At 36.2% G+C, this 27,796-nt stretch overlaps 1 protein-coding gene and 1 long non-coding RNA gene across 3 annotated transcripts in view; one reads left to right on the top strand and one right to left on the bottom strand.

The window, feature by feature from the left end:
- WDFY4 (WDFY family member 4) overlaps positions 1-27,796 on the top strand; it is a 371,719-nt gene that overhangs the window by 31,011 nt on the left and 312,912 nt on the right. For both annotated transcript variants that reach the window (XM_056800705.1, XM_007478602.3), the window contains exons 3-7: positions 12,939-13,053; positions 15,011-15,117; positions 18,726-18,860; positions 20,320-20,509; positions 25,967-26,156. In XM_056800705.1, coding sequence (XP_056656683.1) covers positions 12,939-13,053; positions 15,011-15,117; positions 18,726-18,860; positions 20,320-20,509; positions 25,967-26,156 — 737 coding nt within the window. The remainder of the gene's footprint in view (positions 1-12,938; positions 13,054-15,010; positions 15,118-18,725; positions 18,861-20,319; positions 20,510-25,966; positions 26,157-27,796) is intronic.
- LOC103102790 (uncharacterized) lies at positions 286-27,779 on the bottom strand. The gene is made up of 4 exons (XR_008912571.1): positions 27,708-27,779; positions 13,695-13,801; positions 2,705-2,771; positions 286-1,012 (listed from the first exon to the last, which is right to left on the bottom strand). It is a non-coding gene; the product is annotated as an uncharacterized LOC103102790 (long non-coding RNA).

The raw sequence follows: 27,796 nt of genomic DNA on the forward strand, positions 1-27,796 counted from the left end.
GTTGTGAGGAACAAATGGGGTAGCATATGTTAAATGCTTTGTAAATATTATAGCACAATATAAATGCCAGCTAATAACAATAATAAAATATATTGTCCTCTGGTTAAATAAGACAAATCATTTCATAACCCAAGGCATGGCTTTGCCTCAGGTTTCTTCTTTATACTCAGTAGGGCCAATAGTGCTATATCCTTCAGAGAGGATGATGGCAAGGGTGAATAAAATTATAACTGGAACACCCAGTGTAGTCATAGATTTAGAACTAGAAGGGACTACAGAGGCCACTTAGTTCACTACTAATTTGATTCTCCCTCCATTTCCTCATTTTTCCAAATGAGAAAATTGGAGCCTTGAGTGGAGAAGAAAGAATGCTAGCCCAGAAGACAAGAGACCCATGTGCTAGTCCCAGCCACATACTAAGTAAGTGAGGTCACATAGCCCATTTGTGTCAGATCAAAGCCCACTAACTCATGCTCACTGACTTAGTTTCCTCATCTGCCAGAGAAAAGGAATTGGATTATCCCATTGGGTGATAGCATTAGAACAGAAAGGGATATTCACAGCTGTAGTTCAACTTTTTTTTATATTACAGATATATGAGGTCACATGCATAGTAAGTAAGTCACAAAGCCAGGTTTTGAACCCAGGTCAAATGATTCACAAAGCATTTCTAAGGTCCCTTACAACTCAAATACTTTATAATTTTATGATTACATACATACAGAGATAGTTTAGAATAGTGGAGGGAGCTGACCTCCAAGCCACAAAGTCTTCCATCTTACATACATGGCATAGTGGATGGGAATATGAAATCAAAGCAAGAAAGACTTGGGTTCCAGTCCCACCTTGGATGTATACCAATTGTGTGACTTCAGGCAAGTCATTGCACTTTGTTGGTGCTCCAGTTGACTCTCTAAGAAAGAGTTGCAGAGAAAGTATGGACTCACACTGGAAGAGTTTCCTCATCCCAGATGCCCTTGGACAAGGGAAATCACACGTCTAGTCCTCTTTCCTGTGCATGTAGTTAAAGGATGCTTTAAGATTAAAAAGTCAGAAAATAGGCAATGCTATGGTAAAATCACAGTCATTACCATATATCACGTTGGTACATTTGATTAACCAGAGCTAAAGTTCCTTTCTCTACCTTCTCATGTCCCAAGACCTTTCTCATGTCCCTCCTGACTTTTCCTTGGACATCTAATTTTATTTCCTGGTTTTCCTGCAAGGAATCAGCATGGAGCTTTACACGGCATCCCAGTACTACTTAGATAATGTCAGTAAAGAGAAGTTCTAAGAAGTATTAAACCACATTTTCCCAGCACATAAGCTCCTCTTTGGGGGCAAATTAGGCCTTTTTGGAAACTACATTAACTCTTTCAGGCCTCGAGGGTACCATCTGATAAATGATTGTTTCAGGGTATGAAATAGTACCCTTGTGGCCTCAAAGAGTTAATGCGGCTTCCAGAAGTGCCCGATGTGCTCCCAGGAAGGAATTTGTGTCCAGGGAGAAGCTGGCTCAATTTACAATTACTGTTCAACTCACAGTGGCCCAGTTTACGTTATTGTATCGTGCCTTTTACAGTCCCACTGCTCACTAGATGCTGCAAATACTCCTGAGTCAACCTACTGTAAATTGGTCTTTGAGGGGTTTGCAAGTGCACGGAGTGGGCAAGAGTGTTTGTTAGAAAAATATCACAGCAGAGTTCTCAGAAATGGAGAGAAAAGCAATTTTCACAAGGAACTTTTGAGTCAGAAGACTCGGACTGTTTTCCTTTAGGGGTTGTTTTTCCCAAGGATTTCTGTTTGTTTCAGGTGATGATTATTAAATGTACAGTGAAGAGCTTCTTAAACCATACAAACACTGCCTCTCCTTGTGTACATGTATGTATGTGCATGTTGTATACATGTGTTTACATGTTATCTATGTGTGCACCTCTAGAGAAATGGATTAGATATGTGATTTTATTGTTTAAAAAAAGCTTCCTCGTGAGGAAATTCCCTTTACCAACGGCTCTATGATTTATAATCTTAAAGCATTACTTAGACCAATGAAGGCTTAAATCATTTGCTGAGGGTCACACAACCAGCAGGTGGCAGAGGTGAGATTTGAACCCAGGATTTACTTGCTTTGAGTTCAGATTTCTATCCACTATGCCATTTATGTACATATTGCCTGTGTGTGCCTTCCTTGAGTATTTTAGAGTAGTAATTGAATTCATTTGGTGTATGGTGGATTATTGCCTGTGTGCACGTTGTCTCTCACCTCTGCTCACTCCCACGTAGTTCGAACAAATATTACTTTCCTGAAGGCAGGGGCAGAATTATTTATTGTCTTTGTATCCTTAACACTTAGTTTGAGTACTTAATAAATGCTTGAATTATCTTGAGTTGAATTAAATTGCATATAAATATAGGCTGTAGTGGGTGTATGTATGCATAAACACTTACTACACACATATAATATACATGTGAGAATATGTGAATGTATGTGTACATATGGCTGTGTAAATCTATGTATATCTTTCCATCCATCCATCTCTCTCTCTGTCTCTCTCTCTGTCACTCTCTCTCTCTCTCTATTGATCTGTCTATTGATTTGTCTGTCTATCTGTCTGTCTGTCTGTCTATCTATCCAGATACATACACTTGTTTCCAAGTATAAATTCCATCCTAGACTTTGTCACCCAGCCTCCAGTTTCCTTACCTGTTTTGTGCAAATCTCCTAGTCATTTATTAAGTAGCTCTTATTCCCACTTCATGTTTTCAAAGTCCTTTGAAGAAGTGGAGAAAAGTTTATTCAATGTCTATATATTAAAAAAGGGAAAAGAATAATACCATAATGTTTAGTTTCTATATCTATACAGAACTCACTGGTGAGAAAGCAATGAAACAGCACAAAGACAAATGACAAATATCTTAAATGAAACTGAATTCTTGGTCACTTACAGTACTGATTTATAAAGAGTAGGTTTTAACATTTTTAGTCATATAACAAACATTTATTATGTATATTCTGTGTATTAGATACTCTATTAAGCATTGGGGATACAATGAAGGAGTAAAACATGCTCTTTGACCAAAAAGAGGGCATGTTTTAATTGAGAAGACCATGAAAATGACAATGAAGAGAGGAAATATATACAGTGCAAATGTAAGGAAAACTCAAGGAAGGGGAAGGCACCATCTACATAGTAGGATGAGGGAAGAGGATGGAGGGAGAAGTGAAAGACCTGGAAAGGGCTCTTGCATAATTTGGGATTTGAATCAAGTCTTAAAAAGGTTAGGGAATCTAAAATTTGGGGTGTGGAAAGAAAGGATTCTAGGTATAGGGAATAGCCAGTGAGTGCCAAGGCATGGCTATCAAGATAGAGTGGCATAAGGGAAGATAATCAAAGATACCAATGTAGAAGTAAGGAGTAAGGTAAAAGAAGACTAAAAGATAGGAAGATGACAGGTTATAAAGGGCTTTAAAAGCCAAGGAGATGATTTTATAATTGATTCCGGAGGTAATAAATAATAGAGTCCCTGAAATTGATTGAGTCTTGTGTGTGTGTGTGTGTGTGTGTGTGTGTGTGTGTGTGTGTGTGTAAACAAGTCAGACCTGTTCTTTTTAGAAGACTTTGGCAGTTAAATGGAGAATAGATTGGAGTAGAGAGAGACTTACTGAAAGGATATCAAGCAGGATTACATTCCTAATCTGGGGTCCAAGGTCCTAAGGATTAATGGATATATTTCAGATGGTTTTTCAATTTATTTGGGAAAATCTATTTCAGCATATATATATATATATATATATAATTTTTTGTGATTCTATGAATTTTAGCTTATGAATTAAAAACTCTTCTTAAGTTTCCATGGCCTTAGACTAGCTTTCCAAAAGTGCCCAAAATACACTCAAAATAATTTAAGAATCTCCAAGTTACAGGGCTATTTCCATAATATAGGTATGAAGTGATCAAGACCTACAACAGGGTGATGGATGGTTGTGTGAATTGAAAGAAATCAATTTATGAGCGATATTGTGAAGGCAAAAATGAAAAGATTTGACATCACGTAGAAGACATGGGTGACCATGAGTTAGGAATTTAAGATGATTCTGAGGGTGTCAGCCTGGGTCACTGGGAAAATGATAATACTTAGATTTTTTTTTCAGTTACATAAAGAAACAATTTTGATAATTTGTTCTGGCATTTTGCAATTCAGATTATCTCCCTCCCTCCCTCCCTCCCTCTCTCCCTCCCTCTCTTCCCTTCCTCCTTCTCAAGGCAGTAAATAGTCTACTATAGTTCATTTCAGTTTACATGCAATATATATTTCCATATTCCTTATACTGTGACATGACGGATATTACAGATACAATTTAAAAAACACTCAAAGGAAGAAAGTGAGAGATGACATGCTTTGATCTACAATTGGATTCCAATAGTTTCTTCTTTGGCTGTGAATAGAATTTTTTTTATCATGAATCCCTTGCTATTATCTTGGAACTTTGTTTTGCTGATAATTGTTTAAACCTTTTCAGTTAATTACCATACAATGTTTCTGTTATTATATATGCACTGTTCTGGTTTTACTCACTTTACTTTGCCAATTTGGTTAAGTCTTTTCAGTTTCTTTCTCAACTCAATCTGTTCATCATTTCTTACTGTGTAATAGTATTCAATTATAACCATGTATCACAACTTGTTCAGCTATTCCCCAATTGATGGACATACCTTTGGTCTCTATTTTTTGCCACTATAAAAAGAGCTGTTGAAATATTTTTGTTCAAGCATATTCTTCCCCTCTATCTCTGATTTCTTTGAGATACAGAACCAGGAGTGGTATTACTGGGTAGAAAGAAAAAGGTATAATTTTATGCTCCTTTTGGAGTGGTTCCCTCTTGCTTTCCAGAATGGTTGTATCAGTTCACAGTTCCACCAATGATCTATGTGTTCCAATTTTCCCACATTCCCTTCAACATTTGTCATTTTCCTTCTTGGATTAGCCATTCTGATAGGTGTGAGATGATATCTCAGAATGTTTAATTTGAAATTCCCTAATCAATAATTATTTGGAACAATTTTCATGTGTCTAAATAGTTTTTAATTTCTTCATCTGAGAACTGCTTGTTCCTCTTCTTTGACCTCTTGTCCCTTGAGGAATGTTTTATATTCTTTTAAATTTGACTCAGTTATCTACTTATTTGATGAGACTTTTGTTCAAGACACTTGCTCTACCCTTCCCCCCAATTTATTGTTTTCCCTCTAATCCTGATTGCATTGGTTTTGTTTGTATGAAACCTTTTTACCTTTATGTATTTAAAATTATCCATTTCATTTTCCATTATGTTTGCTATGTCTTGTTTGGTCAGAAATTCTTCCCTCATCCATAAGTGTGACTGGTAAAGTTTTCCATGTTCTCCTAACTTGTTTATGGTATTGCCCTTTATTTCTAGATCAAATATCCTTTTGTCTTTATCTGGGTGTATGGTATGAGATGTTGGTCTATGCTTAGTTTCTGCCATATTGTTTTCCAGTTTTCCCAGCAGTTTTTGTCAGATATTGAGTTCTTTCCTCAGTAGCTTGGATCTTTTGGTTTATGGGACACTAGGTTATTCTGGTCATTATGTATGCTAATATTCTTTAATTACCTAACCCATTCCATTGATTTGCTGCTCTATTTCTTATCCAGTACCATATTGTTTTGATGATTAACTCTTTTTTTCTTTTTACATTAACAAAGACTCTCAATAAAAAATTTTATTTCAATTTCAAGGGTACAGACAAGAAGCAAGTTTCACAGTTATACATAGTAATAGGCATCAGTACAGTTACTGGGTTGGATGGCTGTAGTTAGGTTGTGGACATGTTGCAGTGCCAAGAGCTAGCTAGTTGGCCAGTCTTCTCCACTCACCATTCAGATGCTCCTATCTTTTCTATTCCTACTACTTAGAACATTACTGCTGTGTCCATGTTTTAAAAGATATTTAAATCTTAATATGCTAGAGAAATGAGGTAGAATAGCACAAAATTTTCTAACATATTTGAAGACTGCTAAGTCAAAAAATGACTGCTTTGGTGTTTCCTGCCAAGATTTACCTGTAGGTAAACAACTTTTAAAAGAGCTTTAGGATCTGCAGCTCAAAATAAAAAACCCAACAACAAAAACCTAGTACAAGCTACTTTTGCCATTAATATAAGCACCAGCGCTTGCTTGGCTCCTAGCTAGTTTTTTGCTCAGACACTCTGAAATTGTCATGCTTACAAACCAACTGGTTGATTGTAAATAGTGACTATCTACAAAGTTATTTGTCAAGATTACCCTGCAGAGCCCCAAATTCATTATATATATATAATATATATAAATTTATTGTAATTTATGGTGTAATCCCAGAATCTGTGCTCTTTAATTATCTATTCAATCCTTGGGAAGAAAGCCTTGGAAAGTTTTTAGCTCACTGTTCCCACTCAACCCTAGACTTTATTAACATGTCCTAACAGGGATAGAGCCCTGGTAAAATCAGTACCAATGCCATGTTAAGAACAGAGCTTACTCTATGGATTGAGTTCATCTCAAAAGAACCATCTACGTACATTTTGGTACAGATAATCCAGGAAAGATGATTAACTCTTTATGGAATAGTTTGAGATCTGGCACAGCTAGGCCTCCTTCCCTCATTTTCCTCTCCATTAATTCCTTGATATGTTTGACCTTTTGTTCTTCCATATGAATTTTGTTATTTTTTCTAGTTCTAGAAAGTAATTTTGGGGCAGTTTGATTGATATGGCATTGAATAGGTAAAACTAATTTAGGTAGGATCATTCTTTTTTAAAAAACCCATATATTTTGTCTTAGAATTAATTTTGTATATTGATTCTAAGGCAGAAGAGAGATAAGGGCTAGGCAGTAGGGGTTAAGTGACTTGTTTGGTGTTACACAGTTAAGAAGTATCTGAGGCCAGATTAGGACATGTTGAGCATGAGGTGCCTCCAGGAAATCCAGTTTGAGATCTCCAAAATGTAATTGATTCTATAAAACTAGAACTCAACAGGAGAATAGGGTTAAGCATATAGATCTGAGAACCTGTATAGAGATGATAATTGAATCTGGAACCTGATGAGCTCACTAACCCCAGTAGTGTAGAGGGAGAAGAGAAGAGGGCTGTGGATAAATCCTTGGGAGATTCTGAATGACAGTGATTGAGATATTGATGAAAATTGTACAAAAGAAACTAAAAATATAGTTAAACATGTTTAAGGAGAATCATGAGAGATCAGTTCTACAAAAATCTTCAGAAGGGAGACTATCCTGAAGGAAAGAGTGATTAATAGTGTCAAAGGTTGCATTTCTAGAGTCATAAAATATAAGAATAGAGTCAAAGTCCATTCAATTTGGCAGTTATGTGATCATTATCTGATTAGGGAGGGATATGGGTAAGTTTATGGGCAATAAGGAAGGAGTTATTAGACTAGTAGGTTGAAATTGTGAGAGAGGGAAGGAATGAGAGACAGAATTAGGAAGATAGACAGACAAGGGGAGGAGGAAGAGAGAAAACTTTCTGGAAATGACAGTAGGGAATTGGATCAAGGGTGTATATGAAGGGCTTTATCTCCAAAAAAGGGAGAAAGGTCATGTTTTCATGTGAGACAGGGATAAAGGAAGAGATAGTAGAGAAAACATTTGAGTAATGTGGGATAAGAAGGCATAGGAAAAGAGACCATTTTCGGTAAATGTATTCAATTTTGTTCATGAATATTTGGCAGAGTCCTTGGCTGGGAGGAAGCTGGTTACAATGGAAGGAAGGCCTAGAAGTAAGTGTTTGGAATAATTAGAGTGGTGAATAGGATAGTGAACCAATTAAGGAAAAGCAAAAGATTACCTTATTGTACTTAGAGCCCAGATGCAGTAACGGAACATATATTTATAGTGTCTAGTCAGCAGTTTCTTGATTTTCTCTAATGCTGATTGGTAGCACATTAAGAAGTAGTAGATGATAAGAGAAGCCAAGATTGACATTTGGCAAGGAATTGTTGATGAAATGATAAAAGGACAATCAAGCATAGAGATGAATTGACTAGAGTTGAACAAAAATCAGGGTAGGAGAGGCAAGACAGAATAGACAGTGCAGGTGCTATGACCTGAATGAAAAACAGAGCAATAGCGAGATTAGAAGTCATGGTGAAGCTCTGTATTGTAAAGCAGAAGAAAAGATGAAATATTAAAAGATTATGATTAGATAAAAGATTTTTTGAGTTTGCAAATATGGAAAAAGAACACTTGTGAGTGGTGGCAAGATCAAAGCTATAATCATCTCTGTGGGTAGCTGAGCTGGAATAGAGCAACAGGTCATGGAAAATGAGTAGATCTTGGAATTCAGAATATTTGAAGTAACATCAATATGTATATGGAAGTTCTTAGAAAGATGGTAGGAGTTATAATAGAGAGGAAGAAAATGAATTTATTGAAGAAGAAAGGAGAATGTCCTAGAAATTAAGAGACAATACTCTCCTCCATAGTTCCTCCATAACCTGGCTCCAACCTCCTTTGTCAGTCACTTTGATAGTGAATTCCATACTCTATGTTTTAGTTAAACTGGATTCCTTAATCTTCCATGAACCATCTCTCTGTGTTTGAACATGTTGTCCACTGTTCCTGGAACACCCTTCTTCTGCATCCCCATCTATCAAAACCCATCTTTTTTTTTTTACTGTAAAGCTCTAGTGCCACTTCTCTATGAAGCTATTCTCAGCTAAAACACATTCTCATCCTTCTAATGTTTTGAGCACTTTATTTGGAAGTTTCCTTTATTCCATCACATTCTATCTTCTTGTAAATGTATTTTTAGACATTTCTCATGGAAGGATATGTTAACACAAGTGGAGCCCATACAATAGAAAATAAGAAAGCAGACTATAATTAATCCTAACAGAAAGAAAGAAAATGATCACACTTTATATTTTCCATAAGCACGGAGACAAAGAAACAATAAATCTTACTAAGATATAGATCTTGCAAAAATCTCTTTTGGAGACTGTCTGCCCTTTCATCCATCCATAGAACTGCTGGGTTTGTACCCCTAAGAGATAATAAGGGAAAAGACTTGTACAAGAATATTCATAGCTGCGCTCTTTGTGGTGGCAAACAAATTGGAAAATGAAGGGATGCCCTTCAATTGGGGAATGGCTGAACGAATTGTGATATATGTTGGTGATGGAATACAATTGTGCTCAAAGGAATAATAAACTGGAGGAATTCCATGGGAACTAGAATGACCTCTAGGAACTGATGCAGAGTGAAAGGAGCAGAACCAGGAGAACATTGTACACAGAGACTGATACACTGTGGTACAATCGAATGTAATGGACTTCTCTTCTAGCAGCAATGCAATGATCCAGGACAATTCTGAGTAACTTATGAGAAAGAACACTATCCACATCCAGAGGAAGAACTGTGGGAGTAGAAACAGAGAAGAAAAACAATTGCTTGATTACATGGGTCAAGGGGTATATGAATGGGGATATAGGCTCTAAATGATTATCCTAGTGCAAACATCAACAACATGGAAATATGTTCTGATCAAGGACACATACAAAACCCATAGTGAGCTATGGGAAGGGATGGGAGAGGGGAGGGAAAGAATATGATTCTTGTAATCAAGGAATAATGTTCTAAATTGACTAAATAAAATTTTCTAAAAAAAAAGCTCTTTTGGCATTATCATATCTTAATTAGTATATATGATGCTGAGGAAGTTTATTGTGTTGTAACAAAAGAATGACACAGATAACCAGTGCTCAAAGAAAATTCAGCATAATTCCTATTAAGTCATATTACACATCTCTAACATATTTAGAGGTATTTCATATTTTGATAAACTGTGGCTCATGTTGCTCATCTCTAAATCCAGTGTTGATCTTCAGAAGGTTCTTCTGTAGTAGGAGATAAGCTTATTGAGTCCAGGAACCATATCATTTTCAGTCTATTAGTATCATGCCCAGATACTAGCATAGTGCTATTGTACAGGCTATTCTTGGATAAGAAGGAGTTGACCTAAATGGCTGCCAAGAACTCCTCTTAGTATGAACTTCCAAATTTTGATACACCTAATAAATAAATGATAGAAATGGCGTCATTTGAACACCACAATGCCCTTGGGAGGCCATTAATTCATAAACTTTATTGGATGTGATGATAATGGGAAAAAGGAATAGTTGTTTCTCTTGTGTGAATCACTTAACATATCAGAAGCTTAGGTTCCTCACATCTGTTGAAATGGAGCTAGTAATCTGCCTTGCCTGATTCACAGACAATACTCATTATCATGAGTAACATGAGAAAATGTAGGGAAAAGTAATTTGTAGATTCTAAAATGATACACAAATATTTATCTATTGAAGATATCAATCCTTACAATGTATGAGCAAAGATCCTCTGACTATTGGCATCACTAGATCACACTCACTGGGTCCATTCCAAAAAACCAAAGTCAATAGACCACTAATAAGTTCATTGAAAATGCGATGTGATATTATTATTAAGTCCACATCTATAATTATTTGGGAGGGGGTAGATGTACAAACAAGTGTATCATTCCTAAAAAGTAATTAGCCATAGACAGTGTCATTATTAGTCATACAAGTAATATTTAGCATTCATCAGTCCCATTCACCCAAGTTTTACACTGTTATAAGTGTCCCATAAGTTAGATTAGAAGGTATCCTTATTAACTTTTCAAAAGTGATCAAGGGCTGGTGGGTAGTGGGCAGCACAGTGGTTAATGGTAGCACCTTTGTGTCTAGGATAATAATTTAGAATGACTTTAGTAAGTTGAAGTAATGCTTAAAAACTCCAGAGGACTGGTGACAATATGGGCTTCCCTCTTCTCAGGAGAGAAGAAGTGAATTGCAGGTGCAACATATTACATTCACCCTCAGATATGGTCACTGTGACAGTTTTTGTTTTCTATGTTTATGTTGCTTAATTTTTATTGCAAGGCATGTTTCTTTTTTAGGGAAAGAAATGGCTGAGAAATGAGAGTGGCATTAAAAAGCCTAGTTAAATAATAATTTTTAATTGTAAGATAAATGTAATTAAATCTAGTGAGGATAAGTAGGCCATCTGAAGAATAAAGGAGAGATATGAACCAATTGTATAAATTTGGAATGACAGAGTTTGGATTATGTCAGAAGAGAGCTGTGGTGCCTAGAGAGTCTTGCATGTAGCAAACTCTTAATTAGCTAATCTAGGATATACGATGGTTTTTCACCATGAATTCAATCAATAAACATTTATTAAGTGCTTATCATGTGCAAGGCTCTTTGTAATATTTTAGAAATACAAAGAAAAAACAAAAACTCTCCCTGCCTTCAGGAAGTTTACATTCTAATGAGAGAAACTATGTATTCAATAGGTATAGAGAGATATAAACTGAATAGATAGAAAGTAACATGAGAAAAAGGCCTAAGAATAAATAATCTCAATTTTGAAAGGAAGCATATAAAATATAATGTGTAGGAAAGATGTGTTCCTTTTCCATTAGTTAATTAGTCTGCCAATAAACATTTATTAAGTGACTATTATATATAAGGTAACATGCTTGGGGACACAAAAAGAAGTAAAAGATAGTCTCTGATTCAGAAGGGGGCAAAATTTATACAACTGAATTTTCTGATTGAGGAATATTGGAAAGAGGTTAAACAGGCTATTTCCAGAGAGAAATATCCAGATTTCAGGCAGCAGCAGAGAATAGACTAGTTACTGTATTTGGAATTAAAGGATTTATATATGTATATGTATATATAATATATAATATATGTTATATTATATATATAATAAAAAACTCATAAAGGAAATAAAGTAAAGAATGGTAGGCTTTATTCTATAATCAGAGGTCAAGAGTTTCTTCTTTTGCTGTTGATAGCATTTTTTTCATCATGAGTCACTTTGGATTGTCTTGGAACTTTGATTTGTTGATAATAGTTCGGTCCTTCACAGTTGAACATTGTATGATATTTCTGTTACTGTATACATTGTTCTTGTAGTTCTACTCATTTCACTTTGCATCAGTTCATATAATTTTATTCATGTTTTCTTGAATTTATCCTGTTCATCATTTCTTTGGGAATAATAGTTTTCCATTACATTTCTTGGACATTTTAGCCTCTCTGACAAGCATGAGGTATTATGTATAATTTTATGGTCTTTTGGTATGGTTCCATCTTGTTTTACAGAATGGTTGTATCAGTTTACAGTGCCACCATAGTATATTAGTGTCCCAAATTTCCCACTTTCACTTCAACATTTATCATTTGTTCTTTGCTCATTTTTCTACTTCATTACCCATGAAGGTCTCCTGATCCCTTGAGATTGGAGTCAATATTGCTCCTCAGGGTCCTTAATCCTGTTGGGCAGGAAGTAAGGGTCCCTCTCAAGGCTTCCACTCCCCTTTGACTGATAGTGCTTCTCTCCATTCTTGAACTAATATAATGAGAATTGGGTACAGGCAATGGAGTTTCCAAATAATATCTAATCTTACGTCTAGTGCTAGCACAAGTGTCCTACATAATCTCTTTTTGACCAGTTACCAGGCCTCCTTTCTATTCTGGCTTGAGAATTCTTGAGGCTGCTGCTGTTTGTCACCTACCACTGGTGTTTTCTTCATGTAGGCTCTAGATTGGCTCCCTTACCATGTCACAGATCTTTCTGACCTCTTATAATGTCTTGGACTGGAAGAATATCTCACTTTGACCTTTTGTCCTCCTATATTGTCACTCCAGAATTCGACTTGAGGTGTTATTTTAAATTGTCTGGAGGGGAATATTGGGAGAGTTGAGCTGATCACTCTCTTCTCTGCCATCTTAGCTCTACCCTTAGAAATCAGTCATGAGTTATTTTTAGAATGTTTAAATTATTGAATCCAATTCCACTAAAAGATTTCTCTGTTTCTTGTGTTTCAGGCCTGGGAAAAGTCTGCTGGTATCATATGCTTTCCCAGTATTCATGAGTTTTCAGAAGAGGTATCAAAGAATTTTGCACAAGAAATACAGAAGGCTCTCGTGGGAAAGCCAGCAGGTGAGAAAGCCCACGAACCAAAAATTTCACACTCTGGTTAGTGGAATCTCTTCCTTTCCGAATTCTCCAAAATAATCTCTCCTTTATTTGACTTCTCAGGGCATTTTGCCTGGACCTTTATACAATGTTTATCATGTTATTTCTTGTATCTGAGTTCTTTGTGAGCATGTCCTTTTTCCTCTCTTACTGAGATAAAGGAAGACACGACAATTAGAGTACTGGACTTGAAGTCAAGAAGACCCTAGGTTCAAATTCTGCCTCTGACATTTACAGTGTATGCAACATGAAGCAAGTCACTTAACTTGTCTATGTTCAGTTTCCTCAGCTATAAAATGGGAATAAATATCTTTTGTCAGAAGGTTGCTATTTAACAAACCTTAATGAGCTCTCTAAATGTCATTTTATAGATCATCTAATCCTCCAGAGAAAACAAGCTCTACACTGTACCTTTCTTACAGAATGTTTAACATAGTACCTTGCAATTGATACTAACTAGCTTTTATATAGTACCTTAAGATACCCAAAGAATTTTACATGTGCTATTTCAGTTGATTCTCATAGCAATCCTGTGAAGCAGATGTTATTATGATCCTCATTTTACAGATGAGCAAATAGAGACTAAGAGAAATCAAGTGACTTACCTGGAGTTTCCTAGCAAGTAAGTCTAAGGTAGATTTTGAACTCTGGCATTCATGACTTCAGGACCAACATTTTATACACCAGATTCTTGGATCACATGCTTGTTGAACTAAGAAAAGGAAAACAAAAGTTTTCTGTCTATCACAAGCCATGGTATAATGCAAAGAGTTTTGAACCTAGAGTCACAGGCTCTCAATTAGACTCTGCTGCTGTCACTGAGAGCTTTGTATGACCTTGGACAAGTCATTTTCCAAACTCTGGGCCTCAAGGGCTCACCAGTAAAATGAAGGAATTGTTTTATATGACCTCTTAAATCCCTTATTAATCTATAATTCTCTGTTACTTAGTCATCTCAACACCACACTTGCTATCCTGTCACAAACTTAGCCTGACTTTCTGGGTCAACAGTTTTCTCCAGAAGGTCTGGTTCATCTCCTCTCCCTCATTATCTTGCAAAAACAGGCTAGGAATTTTCTGTAAACCCCAGAACATCTAGTTTGCTAAGCTCTACTGAATTCACCGTGACTGAGAAGGTCTAAGTGTTACAGGCAAAAGTCTTTAAGAGAGGAAAGAGAGTGGTAGCTTGGCTCTGAAGAATGGAAAAATCACAAGGTGAGATTATATTCAATGAACATGACTTGCCACTTGCTACCAATCTTTTCACCATCCGCAAATGTTCTGGAGCCTTGGTAAGTGAGCCAAAGAAGTATGCCTTGCATTAAGTATCGTAGTCACGTTTGGCAATCACAATGTCTCTCCTTCGAGTAATCTTCCCCAGGCTTCAAAATTTGTATGTGACCATTGGTGACATTTGACTGCCTATGATTAAGTGGGGAAAATCAATGTATTTGCTTTTCAAATTTGTATGAAATATGGAGAAGCACACATGAGGGAATAAAATTTCTAAAGTGTCACTGAGAAATTAATTTTTCTAATTTTTGTAAGATGCTGGGGCAGAAAGCAATAATTTTGTTGTTTAAAAAGAAAAAAAATATGTAGTGAGCTGTAAAATGCTAGTTTCTTATGCTCATCCCTTTAACATATTTGTAGGCCTCCATTCTAGTTGGTATTGGACCTTTATAGGAATGTACTCTAGGATTCCTGCCCCTCAGGTTAGGGTCTGTGTAGTTTTTTAAAATGTCTAAGCAGGTTCAGAATCTGAGCAACCTCTAATTTGTCTCAGATGGACAGGAGTGTGTCATGGGGAAGAAATATTTAGGAAGGATTCATAGAATATGGGAGTACTTTCTTTGGCTCTTAAAGATAAGTGTATCTTTGACTATGATGTTCTCCCTCCATGATGATGCTGTGATGGCAGAGGAGGCTCGATTGGCAATTGGACAGCTGTTTCAATGGAAAGGGGAAGAAGAAAATGATGGCTACCTCTTACTAAAGTCAAGCTATTTACTTACCCAGGCTGACTCTGTAAGTTATTATTTTCTTTTTTTTTTAATGCTCTGTTCTTATTTTCTTTTTTTTTAATGCTCTGTTCTTATTTTCTTTTTTTTAATGCTCTGTTAAAATATTTAACAATGAAAATCAACATACATAAACAAAGCTTCTTAATATCATTTATCTGTATATTAACTAAATTAATGAAGCATCACAACAATTCTTTAGGTTCTCCCTATATATAACTGTTCAGATTCCTAATTGTCTACTTATTCTTATTCCCTTGTCCTTTTATGTCAGTCAACTGATATGTTCATAGGTAGTATATAACTTACATTTTGTAGTTTTTGAATTGTCTTGCTGAATTTGCATGTATTTCACAGAAATGACCATCTTAATTGCTTTACAATATTTAATTCTATTAATTTACCATTTTTATTTGATCATTCTATTTTTTCAGTTACATATAATGTTGCTTTGCAAATCTTTGAATGGACAGACCTGCTCTTCCAACACTTTTTTTCTTTTGTTTTCATAACACTTTCAGGGTATGTTCCCAATGGTAGAATCATTGGTAGAAAGATCCTACTCAATCAGTTTGAAGGCACACTTGCCTCTGTGGTTTTAGATTTCATTACAATTCTTTACCAAAAATTTCTGGAGCAGAATTGGCCTGAAAAAAATGAATACTTAAATATTTTTAACATGCTTTTAAAAACTGCCTTTTAAAAGGAAATAAAATTCTTTCTTGTCAAACTCTTTCATCCCTTCTCCCTTTACTTACCAGTTGTACAGATGTACAGGTAGTTTATTCCCCTTTAGCTCTGGTTTCCTCATATTTAAAATGGAGACACTTTGAAGTATATGCTTCATAAGGTGAGGTTTGAATTAGATAATGTAATACTTTGCAAACTTTAAAGTGCTAGGTATCTACTGTTATTTTCTAATTTATCACTTTTTAAATTTTATTGAATAGTTTAATACATTTGTATTTAAAATTACAAGTTGTTTATACTTTCCTCTATTTGTCTAATATTTTTTCATGTTTTGACTTTTTTCTTCTGCTGTAAACTCAGTACTCTGTCTCTTCAACTACTTTAGTCTAATCTTTTATAAGATGGTTCTATTCCAACTAGCTCTCTTTACTTCATCCCTGATCTCTTCCTCTCATTTGTTACTACTTTTCCTTTGGCGTTTTGCTCATTAGTTCTTTTTTTTTTCTTTTCTGTTTTTGTCTTGTTAATTAACTTTTCCCTCCTCTCAATTGATCAAATTCATTCCCTCTTTTATCCTCTTTAGTAGTACAGTTTTAGTTTTCCCTCTTAATTTTCTGAGGGGAGAAATTATTATTATTTTTTTATGCTGTGGAATGGAATTCATATAGAAATGGTTCTGGACAACTCACTATGCTGCTGTTAATTTTTTCTTGAAAAAATTTAAATTTATTTATTTGTTACATTAAAGTACCCAATTAGCTCCCTTATCTCCTCTCTCCCACTTGAGAAGACATCATTTGCCAAAAATGATATATGCATATGTAAAATAGTCTTACTTATTTCTATTAATCAGTTCTCTGTAGAGGTAGACATACAAGTCATTCTTCAAATAATAATTCTGTTGCAGTATATAATGTTCTCTTGCCTTTTCCTTGTCTCAATCTTCATAATTTCATGTAGATCTTTCCATATTTCATCAAAATTAACCAGTTTGTCATTTCCTGCAGCACAGTAGTATTCTAGAACAATCATATGCCACGATATCATTTTTTATGTTTATTGTCTTACAGACAATTTTTCATCCAGATCAGATGGCTGTTTTTTGTAATTGAATTAAATTATTGGTATATAAACTTATCTTTTGTAGGTTCACTGAAAAAGCCTCTTTGGGACAACTCCAGGATCAGATAGGACAGGATGATGATGATGAAGATGATGATGATGATGATGATGATGATGAAGGGATGTGGTAGAAAGAGTACTGTACTGGTTTTAGAATGAGAAAGAGTTTCTGCTTAATAACACCCATACTACTGTGGCTATTGATGGGGGACTCAGGTCCCAATGCTGCTTATAATTCCTTTGCATCTCCAGAACCTGTCAGATCATAGTATTAGATGTTTATTGATTTAGGATCAGAATGGACCAAATGTCCACAAGTTCATCTGGACATATCAAACTCAATGGAAAGATATAAATAATGGTATCTTATATTGAATAAAAGGCATAAAGGCACAAGGTACTCTCTCACACATACAGTAATAAATTGGGAAATAAGGTAGAAATAGAACCTTCCTTACAACCTAGAAACTCAGTTATGGTTCAGCACCTCTAGAGTCATGGTTCCTCTGGCTTTAAAATCAATGAGAAAACTTTTTATAATATCATAGTAGTAGCTCCTTAGTCATTCATGTCTGGAAACAGACTTCCACAATTCCATGTATCAGAATGGAATAAGACAGGCAATATATGTGTGTCTTCACCTTGAAGGTTGAATCTAAGCATGTTCTAAGACTAGGCCACCAGTGGCTGGTCCTTCCATTATATAGACATCGGCTTCTGTTATCATCATCATCATCATCATCATCATCATCATCATCATCATCATCATCATCACTTTGGGCTGGAATGGTGATTTATTAGCAAATCTGAGAATTTGGCTTCCATCTATTATTTATTTTCAGTTTATTTATGTAATTAGAAAAATAGTCATGCATAAAGCAATGGGATTTAGGTCTGAAAATGAAGGGATGTATGTGCCCCATGTGTAGGATTGATTCAAATTCTGCTTCTAATACATATGTTCCATGGGACCCTGGATAAGTCATTTAATTTTGCAGTACCCTAGTCAATTTTCTAAGATTATAATTTGCAGAGAAGTACCCCTGTCTCCCAGAGATAATTATATAACATTTTAAAGTTCACAAAGTACTATATATATATATATGTATATATATATATATAAATTTTATATTGACAGCAACTCTGTAAGGTAAACTCTATCGATAGTATTTCCCCCCATTTTATAGATGAAGAAACTAAGCTTTAGACAAGTTTGACTAGAGTCATGAAACTTTTGAGTATATGAATTATTGCTTGAATCCAAGCTTTGCTAACACTGTCTAACCTTTTTTCTATACCTTTAGTAATAATAGGGATAGGGATGCTTGGAGTAAGAGGTCTAGGCTAAGAAATTTGGGGAGGGGAGAGGGGAAGGAATGGTAAATGGATCCACCAATAACATTCTCCCAGAAAGTGTATATAGAAGAATAGTTCAGAGTCATATAATTTTTAGTTAAATGATTCTCAAGGAACAAAAGAAAAAGAGGCAGGAGAATAAAAAGGTAGAAGGAGAGAAATGGGGGTCTACTGAAGGAACAATGAACCAGTGAGTGACTGGTTCTCGGAATATCACTTGGACAAAACTTTGCCTTATTTCATTTCTAGATTTTGGAGTAAAGCAAAAATTTGAATCTCTTAACTGTAAAATGGGTCTGTGAACAAGGTCTTTACTTCTGCTTCTGTTGTTCTCAACTATTGCTAGGACATCTTGAAGAAAGGGATCATTTAGTTTAAGATCAAATAAAAAGGTAATTGAATAGGAGAATTCCATAAAATTTATGATTTTTTGCTTTTTCCTTTTAGGAGACACTCGGCAAGATAATTGAATCTGGTCTCCCAGGCCTACTCTTACAATGTCTTTATATCTTTTTTGCTTTTCCATTGGATAAAGATGAGCTATTTGAGGGTGACTCTCAGGTTCATAAAATGTTTGTGCAGGTGAGTTGTGTTGGATAGGGCATCACTTCTAAGAACCCAGACTGATTCTTTAGTGCCAAATCTCTTCCCATCATGCTCTTGTCCCTTTTCCTTTAAGTAAAACTAATTGTTTTTCATGAAAACATTTCCATTATTTCACATTTGCAGAAAACACATTTATCCTGTTGGTAAACTGATCCCTATTTTCTTGACTCATCTTACTTTACCCAGTCCGTTTGAACTATATTGTGCCCTATATTGTGCCCTTTGTCAAGCTAAGGCACTTTGGTCAGTTATTTATTATCACTTACATCCTAGAGACTCAATATGCAATAATAGACATATGGAATAATGGAAATGGAATAATGGAAATAATAGCTTGGGTTCCAGAGATTCAGATCCTGTCTCTGACCTTTATTACCAATGTGACCTAGGGCTAGTCATGTAATCTCCATGACCCTGTTTCCTCATCTATAAAATGAGAGAGTTGTATTAGATAGCCCCTAAGTTTGTTTTTTTAATTTTACTTTTCCCCAGCTCCAAAGCTATGATCCTGTTACTCTCATAGCCTCTTACTCTTTCTGAAAGAGTATTCTCCATTCATCCATATTCCCCTCTTATTTCTCCTGCTCTGGGGCTTTAGAGCATGGATCTAAAGTTACAGACTCCTTGTGCCTTCTATAAATTCATTTGTTCAAACTTATATATAATTGCTTTAAGTAGCTAAGAAATAATAGAGATGTGTATTAGGCTACTAATACTAAATTACTGTCCTAAATTCTGGAGACAAGAAGAAAGGCAAACAAAACAAAAAAACAACCACAACAAAAATCCCCAATAGTCCCTCCTCTCCAGGAGCTTACAGTCTTACAAGGAAGACAACACTAAAACAACTATGTTCATATAAAATTCATTTAGTATCAATTGGAGCTAATCAACAGAGAGAAAGCATTGGAATGCTCAATATAGATGAGAAAAATTGAGTCTCAGAGAGACAATGTGGCCTATGGTCCCACTGCAAGTAAGTGTTCTTGGTAGGATTCTGGACCAGTGCTTTTCTCTTGCTAAATTAGGAGTTAAACAGGAATGATCTCTACCTACATTTGTAAATTATATCAATTCCTCTTGCTGATTAAATTTGACAAAATTTTTATTAAGAGATTCCCACGTGCATTGTGGAAAGCAGTTCAGCATGGATAAAGAGATGATCTCAGAGATAGGAAAACCTGATTTTGAGAGCTGCCTATGACATACTAGCTGTATAACCTTGAGTTGGTCAATTATTCCCTCTCCCAAGGCTCTTGCCTCAGGAAACTTCAAGAAGGGAGTTGCTGTACTTGGAACTGTGTGTGTAGGTGAAATCAATGCTCCATGCTAAAACTCTGCATGTCTCTATATTATCTTTTATTTGATCTCATAGGTCTTGAGAGATTTGTAGGATATACTTTCTCTAATCAAAGAACTGGATTTGCCTTTTCAGATGATGCTCAACATTTACAGTGACCCACAGGGAGTGGAAGAGCTTATTCTTGGCAATGAACTACAGTCTCTTCTGGTTGCAACATCTTCTCTTTGGGAACAGAGTAGCCCTTCATGGAAAGAACCCACCTTCTCTGTGCTTAAGGCCATTTCTAAGGCTCAAAGTCCAAGTATCATCAGCTACCTGCATAGTAGGTTTTACAGGATTTGGCTAAGCAAAAATGCTTTCCTTGAATTCCTCAGAACAAGTCTTTATTGCAAATTAATTGTGTATAAGAGCTGAAGTTTTCAAATTAATTCAGTTTTAGATCTTTTCCCCCAGAGTTTATATCAATGACCCTTAGTCATATATTTAATTTCACAATGATTTCATAATAATGAAGTTATTATTGCTTTGGAGTTATATAGCACCTTTTTGCCAAAGAACTCATACATATGACTTCATTCATCTGCATTTTTTAACTAAAAAGCTTTCTATAGAGTTTTCCTTACCTGATTAGAAAAATTATTCAAAGGAGAGTTGTAACTGTCTAAGTGAAAAGATTGATAGAAAGAGAAAATATCACCAAGTTCTAATCACAGAAACGTATTTGGTTTTATATCTTAGAAAGACAAGATAAATTGTCTCATTTTGTAATCCATACACCTGAAACTTAATAAAAAGCAAGTAGACCAGATGGATGGATAGAACCTGCTTACAAAGTACAGGCAGACTGATTTCTGAACAAATAGATGAGGGAACTACTTCTCATCTGTTTTGGAAGGGTCTTTCCAGTTACTCCAATAATCAGTCAATTACCAAAGAGATGACATCGTGCCAGGTACTTTGCTAAGGATTGGAGGAAAAGAAAGGCCTCTTGCAGAAGGCAGTTTGAGACAACTTAAAGAATTCTAGAGGTTTTTAAGAGAGAGAGGTGGAGGAAAGAGATCATCATTCTGGGTAAGGGACACAGCCAGCACAAAGGGATAGAGATGGGAAATGCAGTGTTGTGTTGGAGGATCCAGAGGTAGACCAATATGGAAGAATCAGTGTCCAGAGAGGTATAAATAAAGTGCATGAAGTGTATAAGGGAAAGCTAGACAAGAGCCAGGACACACAGTGCCCTCAAGAACCACCTGAAAGTCCTTAAATGAAAGGGTAGCTCGAGGACACCTGAGGAGGCTCAGTCGCCACACATGACACTCTTCCATAGCTGATCACCATTCTTCTTCTTGACAACTAGAAGATTATACTGGTTTGCTAGTGACCATCAAGAAATCTTTAGCTAATGGTTTGGAATCATCTCTTGTGTCATAGACTTGAGGGAAAGGAGAACAGTTGGGAGCAGAAGCATGTGTCTAAGAGCTGGTTGTTCATGTCCTGTAGAAGTAGTAGACCTAAGAGTAATATAAGTATTAATGGCAGTAGCAATAATAGCAGCAGCAATAACAGTAGCATCAGTACTACTACTATTGCTCCTAACATCACTACTACTACTAACATTGCTTCTACCACTACTACGATACTACTATTACTAAAGTGGTAAAATAGTTATTACTCAATTATTTAGTAGTAATAGTATATTAGTATTAATATGTTTACTATTAGCAATGTTGTTTCTATTATTACTACTACTACTATTGTTACTACTATTACTACTACTGTTATTACTACTATTCCTATGACTTCTATTACTACTACTATTTCTACTACTACTACTGCTTCTACTACTACTATAAATTAAATTAAATTTAAATTAAATTTAAAAACTACCACTATTATTAAAATTACAACTACTACTATTGCAACTACTGTTGCTTCTACTACTGGCATTATTGCTACTATTATTGCTATTATTACTGGTAGCAGTATTGCCATTGCTCTATTTGTTACTTTAATACTATTAACTGCTAATGCTACTACTACTATTGCTATTGCTGTTGCTCCTCCTATGGCTATTACTATTAGTCCTACTGTTACTACTACTACTATTGCTACTACTGTTAGTATTATGAAAGGACTGAAAGAAAACCTATCTGACTGATCTTTGTAAAGCTTTATTAAAAGAAAAAAAAATCACCAGAGTTCCCTAAATGAAATAACTAGAGCCCTAGTTACTCTTAATCCTGTCCCTCCCAGGTACAGGATTGGTCCTTATATAGACCAATCCCACAGTAGAAGTAGGGGTCATGGCCCCTCTCTGGCACGGGATTGGTCCAATTCAAGACCAATCCCATGTCAGAAAGTTGGGCATGGTCCTGCCCCCAGCATGGCATTGGTCCATTCAAGACCAATCCCACACCAGGAAGTAGAAGAGAGGGACTCCTGAGGCACTGGGGGATGCAGTTCACCCAACCTGTAACATTTTGAAACTTACAATTACTGCTACTATTATTACAACTAGTAGTGTTGCTACTATTTCTTTTGCTACCTTACTATTATTACTACCTACTACTACCATTGCTGCTGCTGCTGCTACTACTACTACTACTACTACTACTACTATTACTACTACTACTACTACTACTACTACTACTACTACTACTACTACTACTACTACTACTGTTGCTGCTGCTACTGCTATTTATAGTAGTAATAATAGCAGTAGTAATGCTGCTACTACTAGTAATAGTATTAGCAATAATAGTTGTGGCAATATTAATAGTTATAGTAATTGTAGTAGTAGTAGCAGTAGTAATAACAGCAGAGGCAGCAGCAAATATCTACATGGAGTTGAAGATTTGCAAAAAGCTTTGCAATTATTATCTCATTTGAGCTTCCAACAATCCTGCGAGTTAGGTGCTATTCTTTTCCCAGATTTAAATGAAGAGGATTGACAATATTAAAATTTAGACCCTTGGGACTCGAAGTCCTAACCCATGCTACCAGTTGCTGTTATTGCTGCTATTTCTCCTTCCTTTTTCTCTGCTTCCCTTTCCTCTTCCCTGCTTTCCTGTTTTTTCTCCTTTCCACCTATAATTATGAAGGGGAGATTTGAGGAGGTGGATATGGTGCAAAGTGATGACATGTGCTTAAATGACTCCCTGGTTTACCCTGTTCTCATCTCTATATTTGGGTGTAATTGTGGAAGGGGCTAACCCTATAAGACCATCAAAGCAGCTACTGCCAACTAGAGGAGAATATTCATGTACAATGACCTTTCTAGGAGTAAGACTAGGTCTCTATGCACATTCCTAAGGAGAGATGCAAGGAGAGAGACCAGGGAGTCCCTGGACCCCAGCACCTACCTTTTCTGTGGCCTCTGAATACCCACAAGTGAGCAAGGCTTTCCCAGCACAGAGAATTGTGTAGGGAAAGGCTTATGACCAGCATTTCTTACTATGAGACTAGAAGATCCTTTCCTTTACCCAGAGCAAAAGCAAATGAAGAGGCAAAAGGAATATTCTTAGAATTAGTTGGAGGAAAGGAAAATAGATAAGATAAAGGAGAATGGTTTGGGGATTCCCTAGAAGGTGCTATTGACAGAAAAAGTGAAAAAATTGAGAATTTAGTGATCAAATTAACAATGATTGCTAGCAGTTATATTATGGCTTCTGAGGTAAAGACTGATAGGCCCATCACTGACAGGCAGCAGGACCTGTAGTTTCAAGATTGAGTCCTTTTCTCCCCTAGTCTGGTAGTTACTACTTCAGGAGTGCCTTCAACCCCATGGTTTTTAAATTTCTTTCATTGTTTTTTTCTGATTGGGACTCAGTTGGGGACTTTAAATTATATAGAACTACCCTAGTATTGTACCATGCCCATGCACACCCCAATAAATATGGTTTATTTATGCTGTGTAGAAAAAGACTCAGGGAATGGAACATGGTGTAGCCCACATAGTCATTTCTGGGGGTGAATGTTATTCATTCACCAAAATTTGATTCATCATTCATCAAAAATTTGAGCCCAGATATGCTATAAAATTAGCTTGAAAAGGAAAAGAATTATACAGAAATATGGCACCACTTATTCTAGACTTCTAGACTTCTAGATAAGGAAATTTTGTCTGTTAAGTATAGAAAACAGTATTGATTTGGAAAGGAAGTTTCCCTGGCAAAAATGTAGTTTTTCCCCTCTTTTTCCTTCTCTTCTCTTCCTCCCCTACCCCTCTTCTCCACCTTTAGATATGAAAGGGAGACTTGAAGAGATGGATTTGATTCAAAGTGATTTAAAAAATGAACATTCAATTCAGCAAAAGTACTTATTAAATTACAATTATATGCAAGATACTATATTAGGTTCTGGAGATACAAAGACAAAATGAAAGATAGTTTCTGTCTTCAAAGAGTTAAAATGATCCAGGAGGGTTGGGATGGAATGGTATAACATGAAAACAGATAAGTAAATACAAGACAATCCAAGATGGAAAAATGCAAACAATTAGGGGTATCATGAAAGTATGCACATAGGCGATTGCATCTGTGATGAGCCTTGAAAGGAGCTAGTTGGGAAGGGAGGGAAGGTTGAAAATTCAATGTTTCTGTGCCGGTGGAAAAATCAGGAACACCTGAGCTACATTCCCAGCATCCTTTTAAGTTACATCCTCATTTTTCGTACGGAGGCTTGGGAGATAGATTTGGCTGAGATCCATACGGCAGAGCTCTTTTTTGGGAGTTTGTGCTTTTGGTAAAGTGCTGCAGGTGTGAGTCTTTGGCTCTCTTTGCTCTACTCACTTGACTGAAAGAATCCTTTTTCTGTTCTCTCTCTTTTGATTTATTATTAAAAATCCTATATATATTTTAAATCCTAGGAGTATTTATTCATTTTTCTCTTACACTTCTCTGAGGTCAATTAACATTTCTATGTTCTAGGGTCAGATATGGCACCCTCGCTTTTCCCCCCCATAGACATGTGCAATTGGTCAATAGTGAAATAGTCTCCCAAATCTGAACTATTCGGCACTAAGAGAGTAGGGTAAGAAACTGTCAGTGGATTAATGCAGATTCAGATTAGGAAGTCATCAGGTAAGTCAGTTTTGTTAAGTTAGACTTTAGAATAGCTTGGGCACACTCTGTGTACTGCTATGGCATAGGAGATAGAAGCTGGGTGAGGGCAACATGGGTTCAAAATCTGCCTTTGGCATAAAATACCCATCATGACCTTGATTAAGAAGTTCCACTTTCTTGGTTCTCCAAGTATTTCTCCAATTCTTAAACAGTAAAAAGCACAGACCAAGTACCTTTTTGCACTTGAAGAAATAGTTTCTTCACCAGGAGTTTGCCATACCAATAAAATGAGAGGTCTGTATAATAATGTGTACAAAAACATACATGCATAAATATATACATTCTTAGGTATATATCTGTATATATATTTAAATAAATGGAAAGAGACAACTTGCTGTTGCTATTGCTGTTGATACTATGTGTGTATGTGTGTGTGAGTGTGTTTCTTTGCGTACCAGGATTGATTTGGGAGGCTGAAAGGGATGGTTTTGTGTCTATTCTTTGGTCCGAGATACATGTAAGATGGATGAAAGTTCTAAAGGCAACCCTTTTGATTCTTCTCAACAAAGAGTCAAATTGAAAAGTGTCTTTTTGGTTGACTCATTGATTTTTTTGAGATGCAGTTTAAAGAGTTTTGGTCCAGTTGGCCTGTGACCCAGAGGCACTGGAAGTACTGGTTGCTTTTGAGCTAGCTAAGCAAGTACACTTTCCTCCCACAGCTTCAAACTCTATGAAAATTGCCATCCAGAATCTCTCCAAGCTGGTGGACACCCTGCCTCCCCAGGAAGTAAGTGAAGTGGCGAGTCTCATGTTGAATTTTGTGATGGATTCCTATTCCATTTCATCTACTTTGCTTCTTGAGTTTGAGAATAGTGATGGCTACCCTACGCTGCTCAAGATTTTACTTCGGTAAGTGTACCTTTTTGTTAGATGGAGACCCAATGCAGTGTTTTGGGGACTGAAGGAGATCGGGGGCTAAGAATCACCAACTCACAAAACTGCATAAGTGTTTTTTGGAAATCCTTTCCATAGGACCATAGGTTTAGACCTTGAAGGGATATAAGAAAAAACTGAGTCTAACCCTTTTATTTTATAGATGTCAAAATAGAAGCCCAGGGATCACACAGAAAGTAAATGGCAGGAAAGATTTGAACCCAAGTTCCATAACTAAATTCAGAGCTTTCTTTACTGCACCATGCCCATTTCCCTTAATGAGACTCTGAGTTCCTTGAGGGCAAGGGCTTTATTTTGCCCTCCTTTGTATTTTCAGGTTTAGCACAATGACTGGCATATAATAAATACTTATTTGATTGACTGCATAAGTCATTTCTGACCCATGTTGTATATTATAGTCATTACATCTTCAAATCTATACCTTTTCAGATTAATTCCTGATATTCAGGATGGTGAAAACTGGTCAGAGGACAGATTAGTCAGACTTTTAGTATTTATTAAGTCCCTGTTTTTAGAGCGCTCACAGTGCAATGGGAAATTGTAGGAATCAGAGAAATTCAGCCAGAATGAAATTCTACTTCTCTGCATGACTCCTGGGTTAAGTCTCTTGTGAGTCTGTCTAGGTTGTTGTTCTTGGGCTTGGCTTTGGAAAGCCACAAAACTGTCTGCTTTACAAAAAAAATACAAAGGACAGTGAACCTGTCAGTCTCTTATGACAAAAGAGCTCTTAAAGGAGATCAGAAGGAAGGTGCTTGTCATTTCTGTACTCTGACCTACTAAAGAATCAGGTCAGTGCTACTGTCTAGCAATCAATCAGTTGTGATATTCTGGGAGTTTAGGGGGCATTCAGTAAACACTTGCTAAATAAATCTGCTCTAAGATTTGTATCAAAGAGACACAAATAATATCAATATACATTTATTATGATATTTTATAGGCTTTGTGAATTTTAGATTTACTGCTGAAGCCTAAAGGGCTGATTTCCCCCCTTGAATAGAGATGTAGGGAGCCAGCATTGTAAGTGAGGATTTTGAGAAGTGATAAAGTGGATCTGCAAGAAACAGCAAGAAATTTGGGATTTTGGTGAACCACCAATCAACCAGATGGAGACAAGGTTCCAACGGAATCTTGAAGGAGGCAGTTGGGAAGTCCAGCTGCGAGAACTCATTTCCTTCTCTGGCTATTGAAGGGAAGGTTGGAAAAACAAACTCTCTTTGGGCATTGCCTATTCAGGAGACTGAGTGCTGAGGAGACCTTTGACTTTAATTCAGAAGAAACCTTGTCAGCTTCTTGCTGTCAACATCTCTCTTTAGGAAAACTTACTGTTTCTTAAATTTAAATCTGCGTCTCAATCTTCAATCAACAGGGATAATTTATAAGATTAGGGATACTATTTTTCTCTCATCCCCTTCCATCTCCCTACCTGCTCTACCTTAAAGAATAAAACCTCCTAGTTGAAAGATTTGAGGGTGACAATTAGTTATTAAAAGAAACTTTCAACCTTACCATTAGGAGAAGAGCATTCAAATCAGTTGAGAAGAGAACAGGAAGTGGTGTGAGGGGAGTGCAAGATCCAATTTCTCCTCTAGCTTGCT

This window comes from Monodelphis domestica, chromosome 1 (genome assembly GCF_027887165.1).
Source record: "Monodelphis domestica isolate mMonDom1 chromosome 1, mMonDom1.pri, whole genome shotgun sequence".
In the NCBI taxonomy this organism is placed as follows: Eukaryota; Metazoa; Chordata; class Mammalia; order Didelphimorphia; family Didelphidae; genus Monodelphis; species Monodelphis domestica.